This window comes from Danio aesculapii, chromosome 25 (assembly GCF_903798145.1).
Source record: "Danio aesculapii chromosome 25, fDanAes4.1, whole genome shotgun sequence".
Classification (NCBI taxonomy): Eukaryota; Metazoa; Chordata; class Actinopteri; order Cypriniformes; family Danionidae; genus Danio; species Danio aesculapii.
Genome location: NC_079459.1, coordinates 16,524,845 through 16,543,403, shown reverse-complemented (window position 1 = coordinate 16,543,403; position 18,559 = coordinate 16,524,845). Strand labels below are relative to the sequence as shown.

The window sequence follows — 18,559 nt, the reverse complement described above, 5'->3', positions numbered from 1 at the left end:
TACCATCAATGTGCTTCTTTCTCTTGATCCAAACAAACACTGCGATCAGGAGCAGGAGGAGGATGGACACACACACTCCTCCAGTGATCGAGGAGCCTGGAATCTTGGTACTTGAGCCAAACCACCACAACACGGGCCTAAGATCACAAGATGATGTGGCCTGCTTCCACTATAATGGACACACAAATTATGGTGTTATATTCTGTAAATTCATTGACCAGATACTGGATTACACTGGCATTCTAATATTTGAAGTAGAGAACAAACAATGACAAAACAACGGTTAAACTGATGTCTAAAGTTGTTCATTGAGGTTGCATTATTCAACTTATTTGAAAAGTTAGGCGTAACTGCAGAGTTGTGTGCAGAAAAAACGACAATTACACAGCCATGCTATACAGAATTTACAACAGAGTCACAGCAACAATCACTCCAATTAACAACCACAAATGACTTTCCCGTATGAGTTAAAATTCTTACATATTGTGTATAGTATATATAATATATATATATATATATATATATATATATATAATATATATATAATAATATATATATATATTGATATATATACACACACACACACACAGTTGAAGTCAGAATTATTAGCCCCCCTGTTTATTTTTTTCCCCAACTTCCTTTCAACGGAAATAAGATTTTTCCAACACATTTCTAAACATAATAGTTTTAATAACTCATTTCTAATAACTGGATTATTTTATCTTGCCATGATGACAATAAATAATATTTGACTAGATATTTTTCAAGACACTTCTATACAGCTTAAAGTGACCTTTAAAGGCTAACCTAGGTTAATTAGGCAAGTTAGGGTAACTAGGCAAGTTATTGTATAACAATGGTTTGTTCTGTAGAGTATCGAAAAAAAATTCGCTTAAAGGGGCTAACAATTTTGACATTAAAATGGATTTAAAAAAATTAAAAACTGCTTTAATCCTTGCCGAAATAAAATAAAAAAGACTTTCTCCACAAGAAAAAATATTATCAGACATACTGTGAAAAGTTTCTTGCTCTGTTAAACATCATTTGGGAAATACATATACTGCATATATATATATATATATATATATATATATATATATATATATATATATATATATATATATATATATATGCATGTTTTGTAAATAAACTATTGCATCAAAAAATGCATTACACAACTTTAAATTAATAGTATTAAATTTTATATAATTATTTATTTGATTTTGTCATTTACAATGGTTCATAAGATTGTAGTTTTGTCCCATCCGTACCTACAGCAATTAAGTAAAATGAATATTTATCATATTTTGGCAGATTCTATGCCATAAAAAAAACAGACAAATGTTCTAAATTTGACATTAAAAAACTGTCAAAGCAAGTATTTTTGTAGCATCTGTCCAATTAACTCTTATTAATTCATAAACCATAAACAAGTAAATATTATCCAGGCTTTCTGCAGGTTTTGTGAAAGTAATTTTTTAAAGATTTAGAAAAAGATTTAGAAGAAGATTTTAAGGAAAATGCTATGAAAACATGTGAATATGTTTTCCAACTTTAATTTTACAGGAAAAACACAATGAGTTGTAATAGTTTGGCAGTTTAGTAACAGTTTGTATTAACATTATTACATTTTGAATTCTTTTAAAAAAATATTGCTATAGGTTTGGAGATTTTGTTTTCCAGATATTTAAACTTTAGAAGCATCCTGAGAAAAGAAGTCTCGCTTTCTGTGTAATTAATTAAAATTAGGCTTATTTGTGATTAAACTTCCAGTGTCTTCCAGTTAAGCACAGAAAAACCTACTTAATTCAAACAGAGAATGTCATTTCTAAACCCGCAATATTTGATCTTCTTTAAAGCTTAACAGCCTAATTTCTTCATTTTTGTAATAATCTCAAGTAAAAGTCTCTTAATTAAAGCATGTTCAGTTAACAAACATTGACAAAGATATACCATTATTGCTGTGCACGCAACATTTTACTGCCTTCACTTGAACGAATTTAAGTCTTTCCGCTCTGATTTAAGACCTTTTAAGGTTTTAAATTATGGGAGGGTGAATCAAGCCTTTTTAAGACCCTTTTAAGACCTGCAGAAGCTTAATGAAATAGACAGCCAGAGAACGTCCATGGCATCACATCTGCGCCACATTTGCTTCAGATTTCATACGCCGCAATGTGTTTACATTTGAACCTTCAACATCACAACAATCCATCTAGAAACATCCTCGGGGAGCGTTTATGCTCCGAGAGAGAGAGCGAGAGGGTTTCACCGGTCATAAAGCAGCACCTCAAAATGAAACGCACACATCCACTGCAGGCAGGAGGGGAAATTGGATCAGAGATTGAGCCTCTCTTATGTGGCGTGGTGTTATTGAGTTTAGGCTGAGATGAGTTTTACCGCGCTGCGTTGTGATGGGGTCAGATTAGAGCATCGTGTCACACGCACCCCGTCCGTCTCTCTCCGACAGATAAGCACTTTATGCTGAGGCCAACGTTTCCTTGATCTCTGAACCAATCATATCAGACTGTCTGGGGCCTGAAATGCTCTCTTTTTAATGTTCTTGCTGAGCTTGAAAAGGCAAACAAGGAAAGCTTCTTATCAGGTGGATTCTGATATAGTGCCCTCCACTAATATTGGCACCACTGGTAAATATGAGCTAAAACATGTCCATTGTTAAACCTCTTGATCTTTTGCTCAAAATATAAAAATAACACTTTGCAACACGGTTTTATGAATACAAATATAAACTTATATCTGAAATCTGATTTATGACCATATATTACCATATATATATATATATATATATATATATATATATATATATATATATATATATATATATATATATATATATATATATATATATATATATATATATATATATAATTATAGCTTATATACTTGAACATGGGTGACACGGAGGCTCATTGGTTAGCACTGTCACCTCACAGCAAGAAGATTGCTGGTTCAAGTCCCAGCTGGGTCAGTTGACATTTCAGCGTGAAGTTTGCATGTTCTCCCTGTGTTCGCGTGGGTTTCCTCCTGGTGCTCCGGTTTCCCCCACAGTCTAAAGACATGCGCTATAGGTAAATTAAACAAACTAAATTGGATGTATGTGTGTGAATGAGTGTGTATGGATGTTTCCCAGTACTGGGTTGCAACTGGAAGGGCAGCCGCATATATGCTGGATAAGTTGGTGGTTCATTCCGCTGTGGCGACCCCTGATGAATAAAGGGACTAAGCTGAAGGAAAATGAATGAATAAATATTTGAACATATTTGTAATTCAATGGTTTAAAATGTATATATAAATGGGCATTTCTGCAATATTTTGAAATATATTGCATTTATGACATATTTACATATGGTAAATCCAAACATGAACTTGTCATGTATGTAATTTGAATATATTGCCATTCATCAGACTTCTATATGGGTGGCAACTCTATGAATTCATTTGAGCAAAATGTTTTTGAAGTATCTTCTTATTAATATTTTTGCATGTTTGAGTACTGTACACCTGAGTGACTGAAAATAGGAAACTGTCAACCACGACCTCCTGATTCAGAGGGATGTAAATATGAGGTGACACATAAACCAAACTCACCAAGTCATTCACCAGAATAGGTAAAAAAAAACAGAGCTGTAGCTGTGATTTGAGACAAAGAGTTGTTGAGTTTCACAAAATGGGAAGTGGCTTTAAGAAAATAGCAAAAACACCTGTCAATTTTCATCACCATGGCAATAATCAAGAATTTCCAGTGAACTGATGAATGAGCCTGAAATAAGATGTGTGTCAATCTTGTCCTTACACACAAATATAAAGATGGTTTGAGAGACTAAAAAAATATTCAAGAATAACAGATGGAGAATTGCAGAAATTCAAAAAGTCACAATGTTTCCATCTACCTATTTTAGGCACATTTTGTATATGCGCATAAAAAACGGTTGATGCAAATGCCAAAATGCACATCAATTTAAAAAAATGCACATAAAAAAAATATGCACATAACAGAAGAATAAATGCTTTATTCGATAAGAAAAGATGCGCATAAACTACGATGGAAATACTTTTACTAAACAAATTCCAGTATGCACATTAAAAAAAGTCATTGATTGTGTTATAAAAGGTCATGTGATGATAAAAACTTGTGTGAATGGACAAACCAGCAGGCTGACCACATTGTAAAACATCTAAAATATTGGTTTGGTCACTCTAAAATGACTAATCATTTCATCATTAGTGTTATTATATTATCAATTACCTCCAGAATCGCCCTGAAGTGTCAGTGCTTCGCGTCGCAAGTCATTTAGTAAATAGGGAAACGACTCACGCAGCTTCTCCTACCTCAGTTAATTCCATTTTTACTTTTGATATTTGGAGCCAGTTAATCGGGAAGTGATTCGGGAAGGATTTTCGGGAAGGATTTTGTTCTCTTTGACTCATTAGATGGAAATGCTGTTTTATCCGCATGTCTTTAATGCAATATTTAAGTTTTGCGCATAAAGTTGCATCTTTGGATGGAAACATAGCTAATGACATCGCTAAAGTACAATTGCTTGAAAGAGTTCCAAGTAAAACCCTCTACTTTCATCCAAAGACAAATTTATGCATCTTTTGTTTTTGCTAATATTCCAAGAAAAATGCCAATAGGTTAAAAAATAAAGACATCCCATCCTTCTTTCCTTATATTTACTAGTAGTGCCAATATTAAGCCACTTTTTCACTGCGCAGTATGACACATTTCGGCATGGCTTCGTTCGGTTTTGTCAGCTATGTTTGAATATCCACTGCAGATTAATGCTGCTTACAGTAGGTGGAATTACAGCTATAGTGATACCTCTACTGTAAATGCAACATAAACAAATGCTTGAAATGGTCTGTCTCATGCTGGTTGGGAAGAATCTGTGATCAGCAGTGTGTATAAGTCACATTTTAGCAACGATATGGCTCGCTTAGAACCTCTCCTTAAAAGGGAGCAATAACAAGTACTAGGAACGCCCTCAAATGTAAGTCTAACCAAACCGAACAGAACCATCCCATGCAATGGAAAAGCACCTTTAATGGAGGGCAGTGTATATAAAATTGACAATACGAACATCTTTGATGAAGTGAATCATTGATACTAATCCTCATATCTACATTCCTGGAGACTAACATGATTTGAGAACCTTTACAAAGATCATGTTTGCTTCTTTGAGAGGCTGCTGGAACAAGAAGAGGACAAACGGCTGGCTGACGAGAGGTTTTGAGTGGATTAAAGTGGGCTAAAGTGCGTCTCGTACCTCCACCTCCAGCTCTTTGGCGGCGGTCTGGAGCTCCATGGGTACGGTGCATTCGAGCGTGTTGCCCACCAAAGTGACACTCTCGCAGGTCCGATTTGAAACTCTCAGCACCTCGCCGTTTTTCACCGCCTCTTGATTCACAGGGGGGACCTGAAGGGGGAAATGAGAGAAACAGAAAGGTTTGATGAAAGTAAAAACTGGGGCGTGATTGAGCGGGATATATGGGGCGTATAGATTGTGGAGCTTCTACCCGTCTAAACCCAGCCCGTTCTGGTGAACGGAGTGGAGCAGAAGGCAATAAAGACAGCGATCGCATTCCTCACATGACAGCCTGGGCTTTACAGATTGGACACACTCCACTCCTGCACCTGTTACCATACAGCACCAGCCAGCCTGAGATCCAGTGCGAACAGACGCACATACACTTACACTCCCTGGAGCACATCAGTCATTCACAAAAAGCAAATGATCACTGCTTAAAAATGTGTGGGTTTTTTAGTTAGTAAGTGCAGTCAGAACGATGTTATTTAGAGTGGGCATAACAAATTAAGAACTTTTATAAAGTACTGGTATTGTAATCTCAATGGCAAATGCGTCATTGTAATTAGTGGTCATAATTAGATGGATATAGGATTCATTCAAGTTCAAATGTCTGAGACCCCATTGAAAAATAATCACAAGATGATGAATTTGTGGAAACTTGCAATTTTATTCCTAACACTGAGCATAATATAGATTAGATTAGATTCAACTTTATTGTCTTTACACATGCACAAGCACAAGGGAATGAAATGCAGTTTAGGTCTAACCAGGAGTGCAATAGCAGCAAGTGTAAGATATAGGTATAAGTTATAAATAGGGATGCTCTGATCAGGATTTTTGCAGCTGATACAAAGTACTGATTTCTTGTCATGATGATCGGCTGATACAGAGTACCGATTCTGATGCTTCAAGCTTTATAATGCATAAAATACATTTTCCCTGTAAGTATAATAATGCAGTGGAGATCTCTCCTTACCCAAGGGAATAATTTAAGGATGCTGCATATAATGCTTTAAAAATGTCTCTTATAACCATTAGAAGTAAGTATTTATTATAAGTATATTATAATTTTAATTATAATACTAACAATGCAATTTGGAAACATTGCAAATGATGAAAAAAGAATTCAACATGTTTCATTCATTCATTCATTTCCTTTAGGCTTAGTCCCTTTATTAATCTGGGGTTGCCACAGTGGAATGATCCGCTAACTTATCCAGCATATGTTTTACACAGTGGATGCCCTTCCAGCTGCAACCAATCACTGGGAAACATCCTTACACACTAATTCACACACATATACTACGGACAATTTAGCTTACCCAATTCACCTATAGCGCATGTCTTTGGACTTCCTTCGGAGCACCCGGAGGAAACTCACGCGAAGTTGGGGAAAACATGCGAACTCCACACTGAAACACCAACTGACCCACCCGAGGCTTGAACCAGCAACCTTCTTGCTGTGAGGTGCTCATGCTACCCACTGCGACACTGTGTAACCCTCAACATGTTTCAATCAAGAAAAAGTTTAAAGTGCATATTTGATGCATAAGTTACAATGCACACCTATAAATCCATTACTTCTTGACTAATAGGAAGTAGGTCTATAAATTAATATTTATTGTAATAAGTAAATTACAATAAGTTATATTATTAAATATTCATGTTAATGAAATAAATTTTTTTTTAAAAATGTATCTAATATTTTCAGGCAGGTCTTAGTGAACTTGCAATATTGTTTTCTGTTCTTATAAAAAGGCCTAAATACATGCAAGGTCGTTCAAATATTTTGCTGTTCTCCAACTAACACAAACACTTGCGATCGGTTCATTCGATTGGCCCGATCAGCAAATACTGTTCGAGTTATTAAACGTGATTATCGGCCGATACCAATCTCTGGCCGATCGATCGGAGCATCCCTAGATATAAAGTTCAACTATAGAAAACTATGGGTAATATTTACTGAAGGATGTACTATGAACATTATATACAGGTTGTTATAACTATGATCAGAGATTTAAAATAGATGAATAAATGTACAGGTTGCTATTTAGAGATAGATATGAACATAATTACAAATGTATACGTACAGTGGGCATGTACAATTCAAACTTAATTAGTGCAACGTAGTGCGATGAATATGCGCAATTTTATAGACAACAAATGTAACGTTTGTTAATGTAATATTTACAATTCATTTAAAATACTATTCAAGAGTTCACACTTAGATAATGCTCGACTATGATAGCAGGTTTGGCATGCTGTCCCGGGAGAGAACCCTGAGCTCGGAGATAGATAAGCCCAAGGTTCCCACCTAGTCAATGAGCATTAGGAGGGATACGAGATCAGGTGTTTCTCGAGTGCCCCCTTTTGCTATGTATGCATTAAGTGCTTGTGACTGTATTACGATTCACTTATGTACATGTTTTTAGACTGTGGGAGGAAACCAGAGGAAAACCCACGCAAACACAGGGAGAACATGCAAACTCCACGCAGGGAGTGCCGACTGGCTCAATTAGAACTTGAACCTGTGGCCTTCTTACTGCGAGGCAGCAGTGCTAACCACTGAGCCACCGTGTTGCCTGATCATGAAAGAGGAGGAGGGAGAAGGGAAGGATGGGGGGGTTTCCAAAAACGAAGATAAGGAATGAAGTTTAGGCAGGATATTTATAGTAGTTTTAGAATGATCTGATAGGCTAGCTAATGATTAGCAATGAGGATCAGCGGTAGTCAATCATATCACGTGCTCCTCTCGAAATTAGTTTGTGAAACTTCACTTCTATTCAAACTATACTAAAATACTATACTGTATAAATATTCTCTTTATCATGTCTTTATCATATTATCATTGTTTATGATGGCAAGTACAACTATAATCACATTTTTATTTAAAACTTTCAATTGTTTATCTTGTGTCTGTTTTTTGTGATTTAACAATGTTTTTTTCATTAAACAATGTGTTTTCATCTTATTATTTTTTTAAAGTAAACAAACCTTACAGATACGAAAACAAAACTGAAATGACCACAAGAAGCACAAATGTCCAGATCAACTCTCCACTGGCACTGGTAACTCACAATCTCTGACATTTTCGATAAACCCCTTGAGCGTCAGCAGTGCTGCCAAGTGCAATTTTATTTCCCTAAAGAAGGCCTTAAGTATCAAACTGCAAAATCTAAACAAACAGACTGCATGGGAATGAAAGTGCTTGATCAGAGCGATAGGGCAGTTTAATGACAATTAAGCTAAAAAGAGCCTGCTGGTGTGCCCATTATTGAGTAAATACTGGCTTTAAATGAGTCTGAGCAGTACACAACACTTAATATGAGTCTGTGTGTGAGTGTGTGCGTGTGTCTGAATGTGTGTGAGTCCCAAGAGGGGTGCACAGGGATTTGATGCTGCGGTCTCGCATGGGAAGAAAAAGTAGGATCTCACGCGACCCCTCTTTCCCTCCTCCCTTCCACAACAGCTGCGTTTGACTATTGAGTGGCGGTTTCAGGAAAAAAAAAGCTCTACTCTTATATTTCATTGTTAAAAATGCTGGGTCGTTTCACTAGTCTACCCTCACTAGGGCAAAAGGATCCCACCATCAATGTGTCAGAGGCTTGAACCTTCAGGGGCAAGAGAACAATGTGAAAGATGGAGGTGCAAAATGGGAAACAAACTCCACGTCCTGTTTGCTGTATTGTTTCCTTCCAGCGTGTGTGAATCACTCAGTGCATGTGTGTTTCTGCTGTTTCTGCTGATTTTACCAGGGGGTTGATGTCCTGAGACTAATATTTTGTGTAATGTAGCTGGGACAAACAAATATCTCAGACAATCAACTTTTGTTAGTGCCTTTGCTAACTAAGCATGCAAATTAAATGTAGTGTACATATAAGTATAAAAAGGCAAAGGTATGAATCAAATGCAGCTTGTTGTCATGACAAACAAACAAAAAAACAAACAAAAACTCTGTAAAAAACTAGATATGGTCTCACATTTTTCTGAAAGTATGAAAACTTTTCAAGAGCTTTTTTAAAATGTGAAGACATCACAAATGTTGATTGGCTGTGAGTGTTCTTGTTTCAGTTACAGGATACAAAATATTGGTCTCAAAACATTGGTAAAATCAGTTTGATTGCCATTTCAGCTGCAATATGTACACATTATATACTATTTTTGATTGAAATATCCAAGAGTCACTAGAACAGCGTTTCCGATGATTCAAAAAATGTTAAAATCCAGAAGAATAAGTAATTTTAACTACTGATAAGGACCGTGTCCTTTGTTGCCATGCTAACACACACACACACACACCCTTGATTTATGTAGCTCTCTGCAACTCTTACATAGTCACTCACTGAAGCTAAGCAGGCCTGCACTAGGTCAGTACCTGGATGGGAGACCACATGGAAAAGCTAGTTTGCTGCCGGAAGTCGTGTTAGTGAGACCAGCAGGGGGCGCTCAATCTGCGGCCTGTGTGGGCGCTAACGCTCTAGTATATTGATAGGGGCTCTATACTGCTCAGTGAGCACCGTCTTTCAAATGACACATTAAACCGAGGTCCTGACTCTCTGTGGTTATTAAAAAACCCAGGATGTCCTTCAAAAAGAGTAGGGTTTTAACCACGGCATCCTGATCTAATTTGCCTACTGGCCTCTGTCCATCATGGCCTCCTAACAATCCCCATATCATAACTGGCTTCATCACTCTGTCTCCTCTCCACCAATCAGCTGGTGTGTAGTGTGCAGCCTAGCGCAATATGGCTGCCGTCACATCATCCAGGTGGATGCTGCACACTGATGGTGGATGAGGAGATTCCCCCAAGAATGTGTTAAAGCGTTTTGAGTGTCCAGAAAAGTGCTATATAAATGTAAAGAATTATTATTACTATCATTATGGTTTGGTTTTATGGAAACAAGGTAACACCAAAACACTTTAACACAGTTGTGCATTTTATTAAACAGCAACGAACAGCATTATAACAGAACCTTAAAAAGTTTTTAGTATGATAAAATAGCTCTGCATTCTTTTCCGTTCATGCCTGAAATATCCAGAAGCTGTTGACTGTGACATAATAAAAGCCCTGATGCTTTTGTGCCACATTGTGCTTGTCTCTCATCAGAAAAAGCTTCAGCATCTTGCTTCACTTTAACAAATTTCAGCCTTACACCATGTCCTAACAACATGCAACAAGATTCCTGCAACAAGCAATTTGGAGGCCTGCACCAAACACGAAGCGACACGACAAACAAATTCAAATGCCATCCACTGCACTCCCAACTAAATGATAAAGGCTTTTAATCTAGTTAATACATATTAGCCTCTTTAACATTATTAATAGGCTACTGAGTTACTGATGTTGTTGAGTCACAGTTCTGACTTTCATTTTCAAACCGTCTGCTAGTTATTTTATTTTCAAGATCTGAGGTAAACTGCTGCTACTTTCAGCATTTTGACAATAAATGTCACATAAAATGGTATTTAAACTTACATTGGTAGCATTTAACACTGAATAAAGCACATAATCTGTACCTGAGGGGATCATTGTCATAGAAGTATATGCTGTTGATCTGCCGTGATGTTAAGGAACTAGAAAGCATTTCTAAAATAGACGTTTTGTGCATTACCATTGCAGATGGTTAGTATAAAAACACCTTTTAACAAAAAACCTTTATCGCGTGTTGCAGTGGCATGTCACATGTAGTTAGGATACGGTCTTACTCTACTTCGTACTTACATGATAATAAGATTTGAATACGTTAGCTCAAACAATTTCTGCAGGAGTCCCATAGGACTTAATTATTAATATAAGTTACTGATTCCACACTCAATCACAGCATCATCAAAATACACCTTTGTTTGTTACGTGAATATGCGCATGTAGTGGGTGGGGCAATGCCGAGAGCTGTATGGGCATGCAAGGCTGGTGGCGTAAGTGCTAATGACCGTCACCTGTGTTCACCACATGTCTCAAGTCTCACGGAGGAGCTCTGAATGATCTTAAAAGAAGGAGAGACAGCAGTGGAAGACGAGAGAGGACCAAGCCTGGACACTTTTGATTTGTTTTGCTTCAGTTTTACAGTAGTGTTCGTTAAGAGCTGCTGCCTGATTGTTTTGTTGATTTTCTTTATTAAAATTTTTTAAAAGTTTATCAATTCTCTGCCTCCTTCCCACTGGTAGGGGGCCATTAAATATATATTCCGGCAAAAATTATACATATATATATATATATATATATATATATATATATATATATATATATATATATGTATAATTTTATATATTATACATATTATATATTATACATATATATATACTTACACTGAACAGAGAAGTAGTCTACAGTCTGCAAAATTGCAACAGTTTTAAAGCTGTGAAATTGACAGCAAACTAATCCAATACTGTTCTCTGTTATATATATGGGACATCATTGTCAGTAAAGCAGACATTGAGTATGCGTGTTCTACTTTAAGTGGCACTACATGTGAAATTTTAAATGCACCTGAAATGCTCCCCCACTGCAGATTTTATAATAGAATATTTTTTGGGGAATATTTGTTGCGCTCACCTTAATCTCCAGTATGTTCTTTTTGCCTCTTGGTGTGACAGTGGGCTTCTGAAACTCCTCAAATTTGGGATCCTCCACATACAGCAGGTCGTACTGATCAGTGGAAAAACCATCCAGGACGAAGGTCATTTTAGTAGCGACCGGAGGCTGAACGCTGAGGCCTTTCAGGGAGGGCGTGATGCAAAGGATATTTCTCTTCTCCTCATCATGACTGCAGGTCTGGGCATAGAGAAAAAGACAAACATGAATATTAGCCATCTCTGTTATTATAACTGTGCCAAGTCAGTGCTGAGGCATGTTGCAATCTTTTGTGTGTCCAATCCTCTTTATCTTTTGCTTGTTTAGGAGCACAGCATGTGTAAGATTTGTACAAGGCTAACCAGAGGCCATGTTTTCTCAAGAGTTGGGGTGATTACATGACTGAGCATATTTAAGTTCAGGTTTCATAAGCGCAAACATTAAGTATTCGCATTACTTTCACATCTCATCTATACTAGAGTACACAACAATGTTTTAAATGATTCTGATATTCAAATAGGAGTGTAACAATAATACACTCAAGTGGCAATTTCATGCGTATTCTGAAACTGAACTCACAATACAATATAATCATGATTTTTTTAAAGCCAAAATTAAGAAGCAGGACTTTTAAATCATTGAAATGCAATTAATTTCAATAAATGAATGTCTAAAATTCATAAACGTTTTCTGTTATTGTAGTTTTTTAGCTAAAATCATCGAAAGGGTAATAAAAACACCCAAATAATACATTTTTACACAACTGTTCAAATGTTAGGGATGTTTCACAATGTTTGCTACAGTAAAATTGTGAAATTGTGAATATCTATTTTAAAATTTCTTATATTTTGTTGGAAAGTTGATTTTTAGAATAATTTCTCCAGCCTTCTGAGTTACCCACAGTGATGGCAATAATGGTGCTACAAATAAACGGCGGTACTAACGACAATACTTTTTTCAGTGACGAGTAATCAAATGAAACGCTTCCCGCTTTACAATGCCGTTACCATTACTGACAATAAAATGTGCTTTACTATAATTGAGAACACTGAAGGTTGTTTTCATGCGAGCAGCATCTCTCTCAGCCATAGGACCTCTCGTTCTCTGGGGTGGGTGCATGTGTGAGTGAGTTCGGGGCTAGGGCGGGACACATAACCAACCAGTGATGATGATTGGTGTGTCTGTGAACGTGGTGCAACTGAGAACATGATGATTGGCTTAGATAGAGTACATTTCCATCGTTCGCCAAACAGAGGCAGAGTAGTGCGGGCGTTCACACAAGTCAGTGCCACACACCAATGACCAGGAGTCAGAACGATGGCAAATCCAACAAGTTCAAAGGTAGCATTTGCAAACTGGAAGATAAGCACTACTTTTCCCTTGTTGAGGTAAAAGGCAAGAAGCAATGTTTATGTTCTGTATAGTTCAACTTATGCCCAGTAAAAAAAGAGTCTCTCTGAGTTGGTGAAAAGTAATTCTAATCTAATGAAGCATCTCACATAGTGAGTTCTGGTATCAAAGGAGACGGAGCCACGACGTCAAAGCAAATAAAACTTCAGGGAACAATTAAACAAAACATAATTAAACAAAATAATATCTAGATATATAGTGGAGAACATGCTGCCGTTGTCTCTCATGTTGCCCCATATTAAAACAAAATAAAATAAAAATTCATCAAAATAGTGTAGATCAGTGTACAATGTTTTATATTTATTTTATAATTATTTGATAAATTTGATTTTTTTTAAAGAAACACAATAATTACTTTTCATGGTAATTAGTAACTTTTATAATTATGTAACACAGTTACTAATTATAAGAAGTAGCTAGTAACTATAACTAATTACTCCTACTTATTAAAGAAGCGTGCCCAACACTGGTCACATGATGCTTCATAAATCATTATACATGCTAATTTGCTGCTCAAGAAACCTTTCTTATCATTATCAATATGGAAAGCATTTGTGCAGCTTACTTTTAAGGATACATTTTTTTCTGGAAAAGTTCAAAAGATTAGCACTTATTTGAACCAGAATCCTTTTATCTCGTTATAAATGTCTTCATTGTCACGCGTGATCAATCTGGTGCGTCTATGCTGAATAAAACTGCTCCTTTTTTCAATCAACAAAATCCCCAAACCTTTCAACAAGAGCAACCTTTTTGAACCAGATGTGAGAGCCATCAGCTTGCATAGCATACATCGCATCTTTAAGAGCAGTGGACAAGGAGTCTTTGTGAGCCTGAAGATCTGACTCAATGCAATTATGCATGAGTTACAACTCGAAGACTTCACATGCCAGCTGTGGCTCCAGCCCTGCCAGGTCTTGCCACACACCATTTTCATTCCCCATTATAACACCACAACTGCCCATTTCTACGGTATGCCTGTTATTTGCACATCACCGCCGTTTAATTAGCTGTCCTCATGTGAACGCTCCACTTTTGAAAGCATAACCCTAGAGCAAGAGGCACATTCAAATTGTTCGATGCCATTATTTATGAACATAAGGCATCAGAGGCGTCTCTGATCCAAGACTTTCATCCAGCAAACCTGGGTCTCCCTCTGCACATTTTGGCAGGTTAACAATACTCTCTAAAGTCTAAAAACAACTTTTTCTGAATTTCAAGACATTCTGATTTCACATAAGTGCCATTTCGCTATACAGTATATATAGGAACTTCAAAAGCATTAGTTCACTCATTAGTTTACTCATTAGTTACTAGTTACTAAATGAAGATCTGCATGTTGTTCTAAATCTGACAGACTCCTCAAAACACAAATTAGGATTCCTTTTTGATCAAATCCAAGTGCTTTTTGCACTTTCATTGAAAGACTGTTCACCATTTGTGACATATAGTTTATTGAGTCACCAAAAGGTCAACAATAATCAGACAAAAAAAGAACTTCCTGTCAAAAGAATTAGTACACTCCAAAATAAAGATCTGCGTTTCTAAATCTGTTAGACTTTTGTTCATCTTCAAAACACAAATTATGATTTTTTTTAATCAAATCTGAGTGATTTTTGCACTTTCATTGAAAGACTGTTCACCATTAGAGACCATTAGAGACATATAGTTTATCGCGTCACCAAAAGGTCAACAATAATCAGACAAAAATGCAGGATTTCAATTAAACTGTAATTACCATCAGGACTTAAGTCTGGTTTATACTTCTGTGTTGAGTGATCGTTGTGACCGAGGGCACCTGCTTTTCGTATATCCGTGCAAATACTTTTTACGTGCTGTTTGTGTTGCTCTGCAATAACACTTCCAAAACGCTAGCTGGCAGTAGATTTTTATGTTCCTCTGTGTCGAGTTTCTTTGTGGGGGTTTTGTTATTTTCTGAATGCTACCTTAATGTACAAGAAGGTTAAATCGCTCATTCAGAGGCAGGAACTGGTGGACGAGCAACAACTTTAATCATAAGGTATATACAAAACAAAAGTTCCATCTAGAGCTCCTTCATGGTACTCCATACTTATAAACACTCGCTCTATCGGGCTCGCAGCTCTCAGCACTACCCATACTCGTCACCGCTACTAAGCAGACCAATCAGAGCTTGAGCTATGCATCAATGTGTAGTTACATTTTTTGAGAGGTGCGTCAGCATTAGCATACGCCAGAGCATACATGTGCGCTTGATGCAGAAGTTTAAATCAGTAACAGAATCACATGAAGAGTTCAGTGCCACCCAAATCTTCTCCTAAAATGTGCATTTTTCCTAGCCTCCTTTGTTTATGGTCTGTTATTTCGTGTTATAGACAATGAAAACAAGCTATCCTTTGACATGAAAACAAAACGAATGAACCTACACAAAGGTTTTTTTAGACATGAAAATGAAAATTGAAAATGAAATTTCAGAAGAAATTTTCAGATGGCACTTGGACGTTTTTGCATCTGAACTTTTCACATTTATATTTTCACTTTTATTAACATGAAAACACTGTTACATATTTGTGTTATTTGTGCTCTGTTTGTGTTTTCTCTTTCTCGCTCTGCTCTCCCATATCTGCTTTCATTATTCACAGGTTCCGTTCATTGGTCTATTCAGCTGTCAGTCATTTCTCCCCCGGTTACGTCATTCTTACGTCACATCCAATAAGCAAAGACCACCCACCATAAAAGCGCGTGCCAGACCACTCACCAGCCTGTCTTTTCCCTTTCTTGTCTTGTTTTCTTGTTGCGTTGTGTTACGAAAAAACCCGTCTAACTGTGTATTTTGTTGTTGCCCGTTTCTGTGTGCGCGTTATCCGTCCGTTATTTGTAGATCACTCCATTTCTCTGTTTAAACGTTGTTTACGAGGCTTGGACGAAGCGGACAGGTAAGAAGGTCACGTGACATACATTTTGCAACACTTAGGACTACTCTTCTGTATAGTACATTAGGTTAGGGGCGAGCGCCACCCCTTGTACTTTTGGATAGATAGATAGAGTAGACAGTCAAGACTCGGAAGACTCTTTGCATGCTAATTATTTTGTTTCACATAGTTAGTTAGCTAGATGCTTCTGGGAAGTTAGATTTAGTTTGGGTTTTGTTCTTTTCGTTACTTTAGCATCGCCCACGTCCCTTCTGCCAGCTCTCCTGTCTTTGTATTTGTTTCAGTGTTGTAAATATTGTAAATAGTATATTTTGCCTTACTTTATTTTCTTTATTTTGGAATTAATCGTTGTTTTTGTTCACTTTGGGGAATATAAATAAAAATCACAATTTTGGTATTATTTTGGTTGTCTTTAGCACTTATTTACTGTTTGTATAAATATACTTTAATTACAAATAAATGTCAAACCCCACCATCCCCTGGACTAACATCAGGGGTTTGTAACAACACTGATCAGAAAATTTGCCCAGGATGCTTAACTATGCTTTGTTTAAATGTGATTTGTTCAAATCTTTTCATCATATACAGAGATCCGTTTTTTTTTCTACAGGACTTCAATTATTTGTATGAATTTGTTTGCATGTTTTGAAGTGAGAGTATTGTGTGAACTGAGCTTTACTCAGAATTGATTCCAAATCTTCATTGGTGTTCTAAAGATTAATTAAAATCTTATGGGTATAAGAAAGAGATTAGAAAGCATAAATAATGACAGAATCTGGTGTGGTGTCATTAAAAAAAAACATTTCTGATGTTTGAAACTGCTTTTCAAAGGGAACTTTCCAGAAATGATCTGCTCCTATTGATAAACAACTTTAAAATCCCATTGATCCATGGTGATTGCGTAAAAGGATTGCTGTCATCTGACTTCTTCAGTTCATTTCTTCTCTTCTATTGTTCAACATTCATCCATGAAGCCTATACCCTATATAATGCTCTCGATTGAGCAATATCCCAGATGGAGGGCATAAATAAAGCTCACACGTTCTTCCATGATTTCTGACGAAGTCCATGCAAATTATACATCTTGCTTATTTGAATAGCAACTTTTTGCATATTTAGAGATCCGAGGACTCATCTACAGAGACTAGTCAAATACTTGTAAGGCAGTTTGGCTTGGTGTGCTTCTCGACAAACACGACGTTTAATTGTTTAGAATGGATCAAGTATCTCAAAGGGCTTAAAGGGGGGTTGGATAACAGCTGCTGAAGAAAGCAGCCAAAGGATGATGGGAGACACTGAAAACATTTTAAATTGGTGTTGGGGGAATAGATATACTCGTTGGGAGTTAAGGTGTGATTTATTACTATTATACAGGTGTTTGTTGGATTTAACCATCTCTTATTATTTCCTTTTATCAAAGTATTTGTATCTAACCAAACGCGGAGCACTGGATCACTTGCTCTAGTTTATTCATGGCATGTTTTTTCTACTTAAACTATTGCATCATTCAGGCTACAGTGATAATTCGCCACTATTTGTGCATTTGCATTGACTTTGTGTGTAATTTACTCCTACAAATAGTTAGTTCAACATTTGGTGTGAACCCAGCATTAGAGCCTGACTGATAATGCTTGCTGATTGGTTGCTCAAGAAAGGCAATGAACAAATATTGAGATGATCCCAGTAAAAGTTCTAAGGTTTTCCTTCCTAAATAGGTGACCCAAAAAGAAGGCACAAAAGTTTGCATTTAATTCAATTGTCAGATACAGTTTTCTAAGTTTGAGGGTCTGAGTTTAAAGTTACTCAAGTCATCATAATACTGCTTTAAATGTTGGATTTTTATTATGAGAAGGAATCTGCATCTGCAGAAATTTGCACATTGTTAAGCCTGAAACCTGGTTTATACATCTGCGTTGAGTGATCTGCGTGACCCACGGCACATGCCTTGCGTGTTGCTGTGCATTTATACTTCTGCGCGCTGTTTTTGTTGCTCTGCAATAACTCTTCAGAAACGCTAGTTGGCAGTAGGTGTTTATGTTCCTCTGTGTCGAGTTTCTTCGGTACTGTTTTATTTTTTATGAACGCTACCTTAATGTACAAGTGGCTCAAACTCGCTCATTTTGAGGTGGGAGTTAGCGGACGTGCAACAACTTTAATCATAAGGTAAACACAAAACAACAGTTTCCATCTAGTGCTACTTCACAGGACTTCACACTTGTAAACACTCGCTTCATCAAGCTCACGCGGCTCTCATCTCCGCCTACATTTGTCAGCACTACCAAGCCAACCAATCACAGAACTTGCGTTATGAGTCGTTACATTTTTTGAGAGGTTTACGTCAG

General features: G+C 36.8%; 1 protein-coding gene across 1 annotated transcript in view; it reads right to left on the bottom strand.

Moving 5' to 3' along the window:
• met (MET proto-oncogene, receptor tyrosine kinase) overlaps positions 1 to 18,559 on the bottom strand; it is a 108,975-nt gene that overhangs the window by 27,599 nt on the left and 62,817 nt on the right. The window contains exons 11-13 of the mRNA XM_056452426.1: positions 11,881 to 12,099; positions 5,286 to 5,435; positions 4 to 169 (exon numbers count right to left, since the gene is read on the bottom strand). Coding sequence (XP_056308401.1) covers positions 4 to 169; positions 5,286 to 5,435; positions 11,881 to 12,099 — 535 coding nt within the window. The remainder of the gene's footprint in view (positions 1 to 3; positions 170 to 5,285; positions 5,436 to 11,880; positions 12,100 to 18,559) is intronic.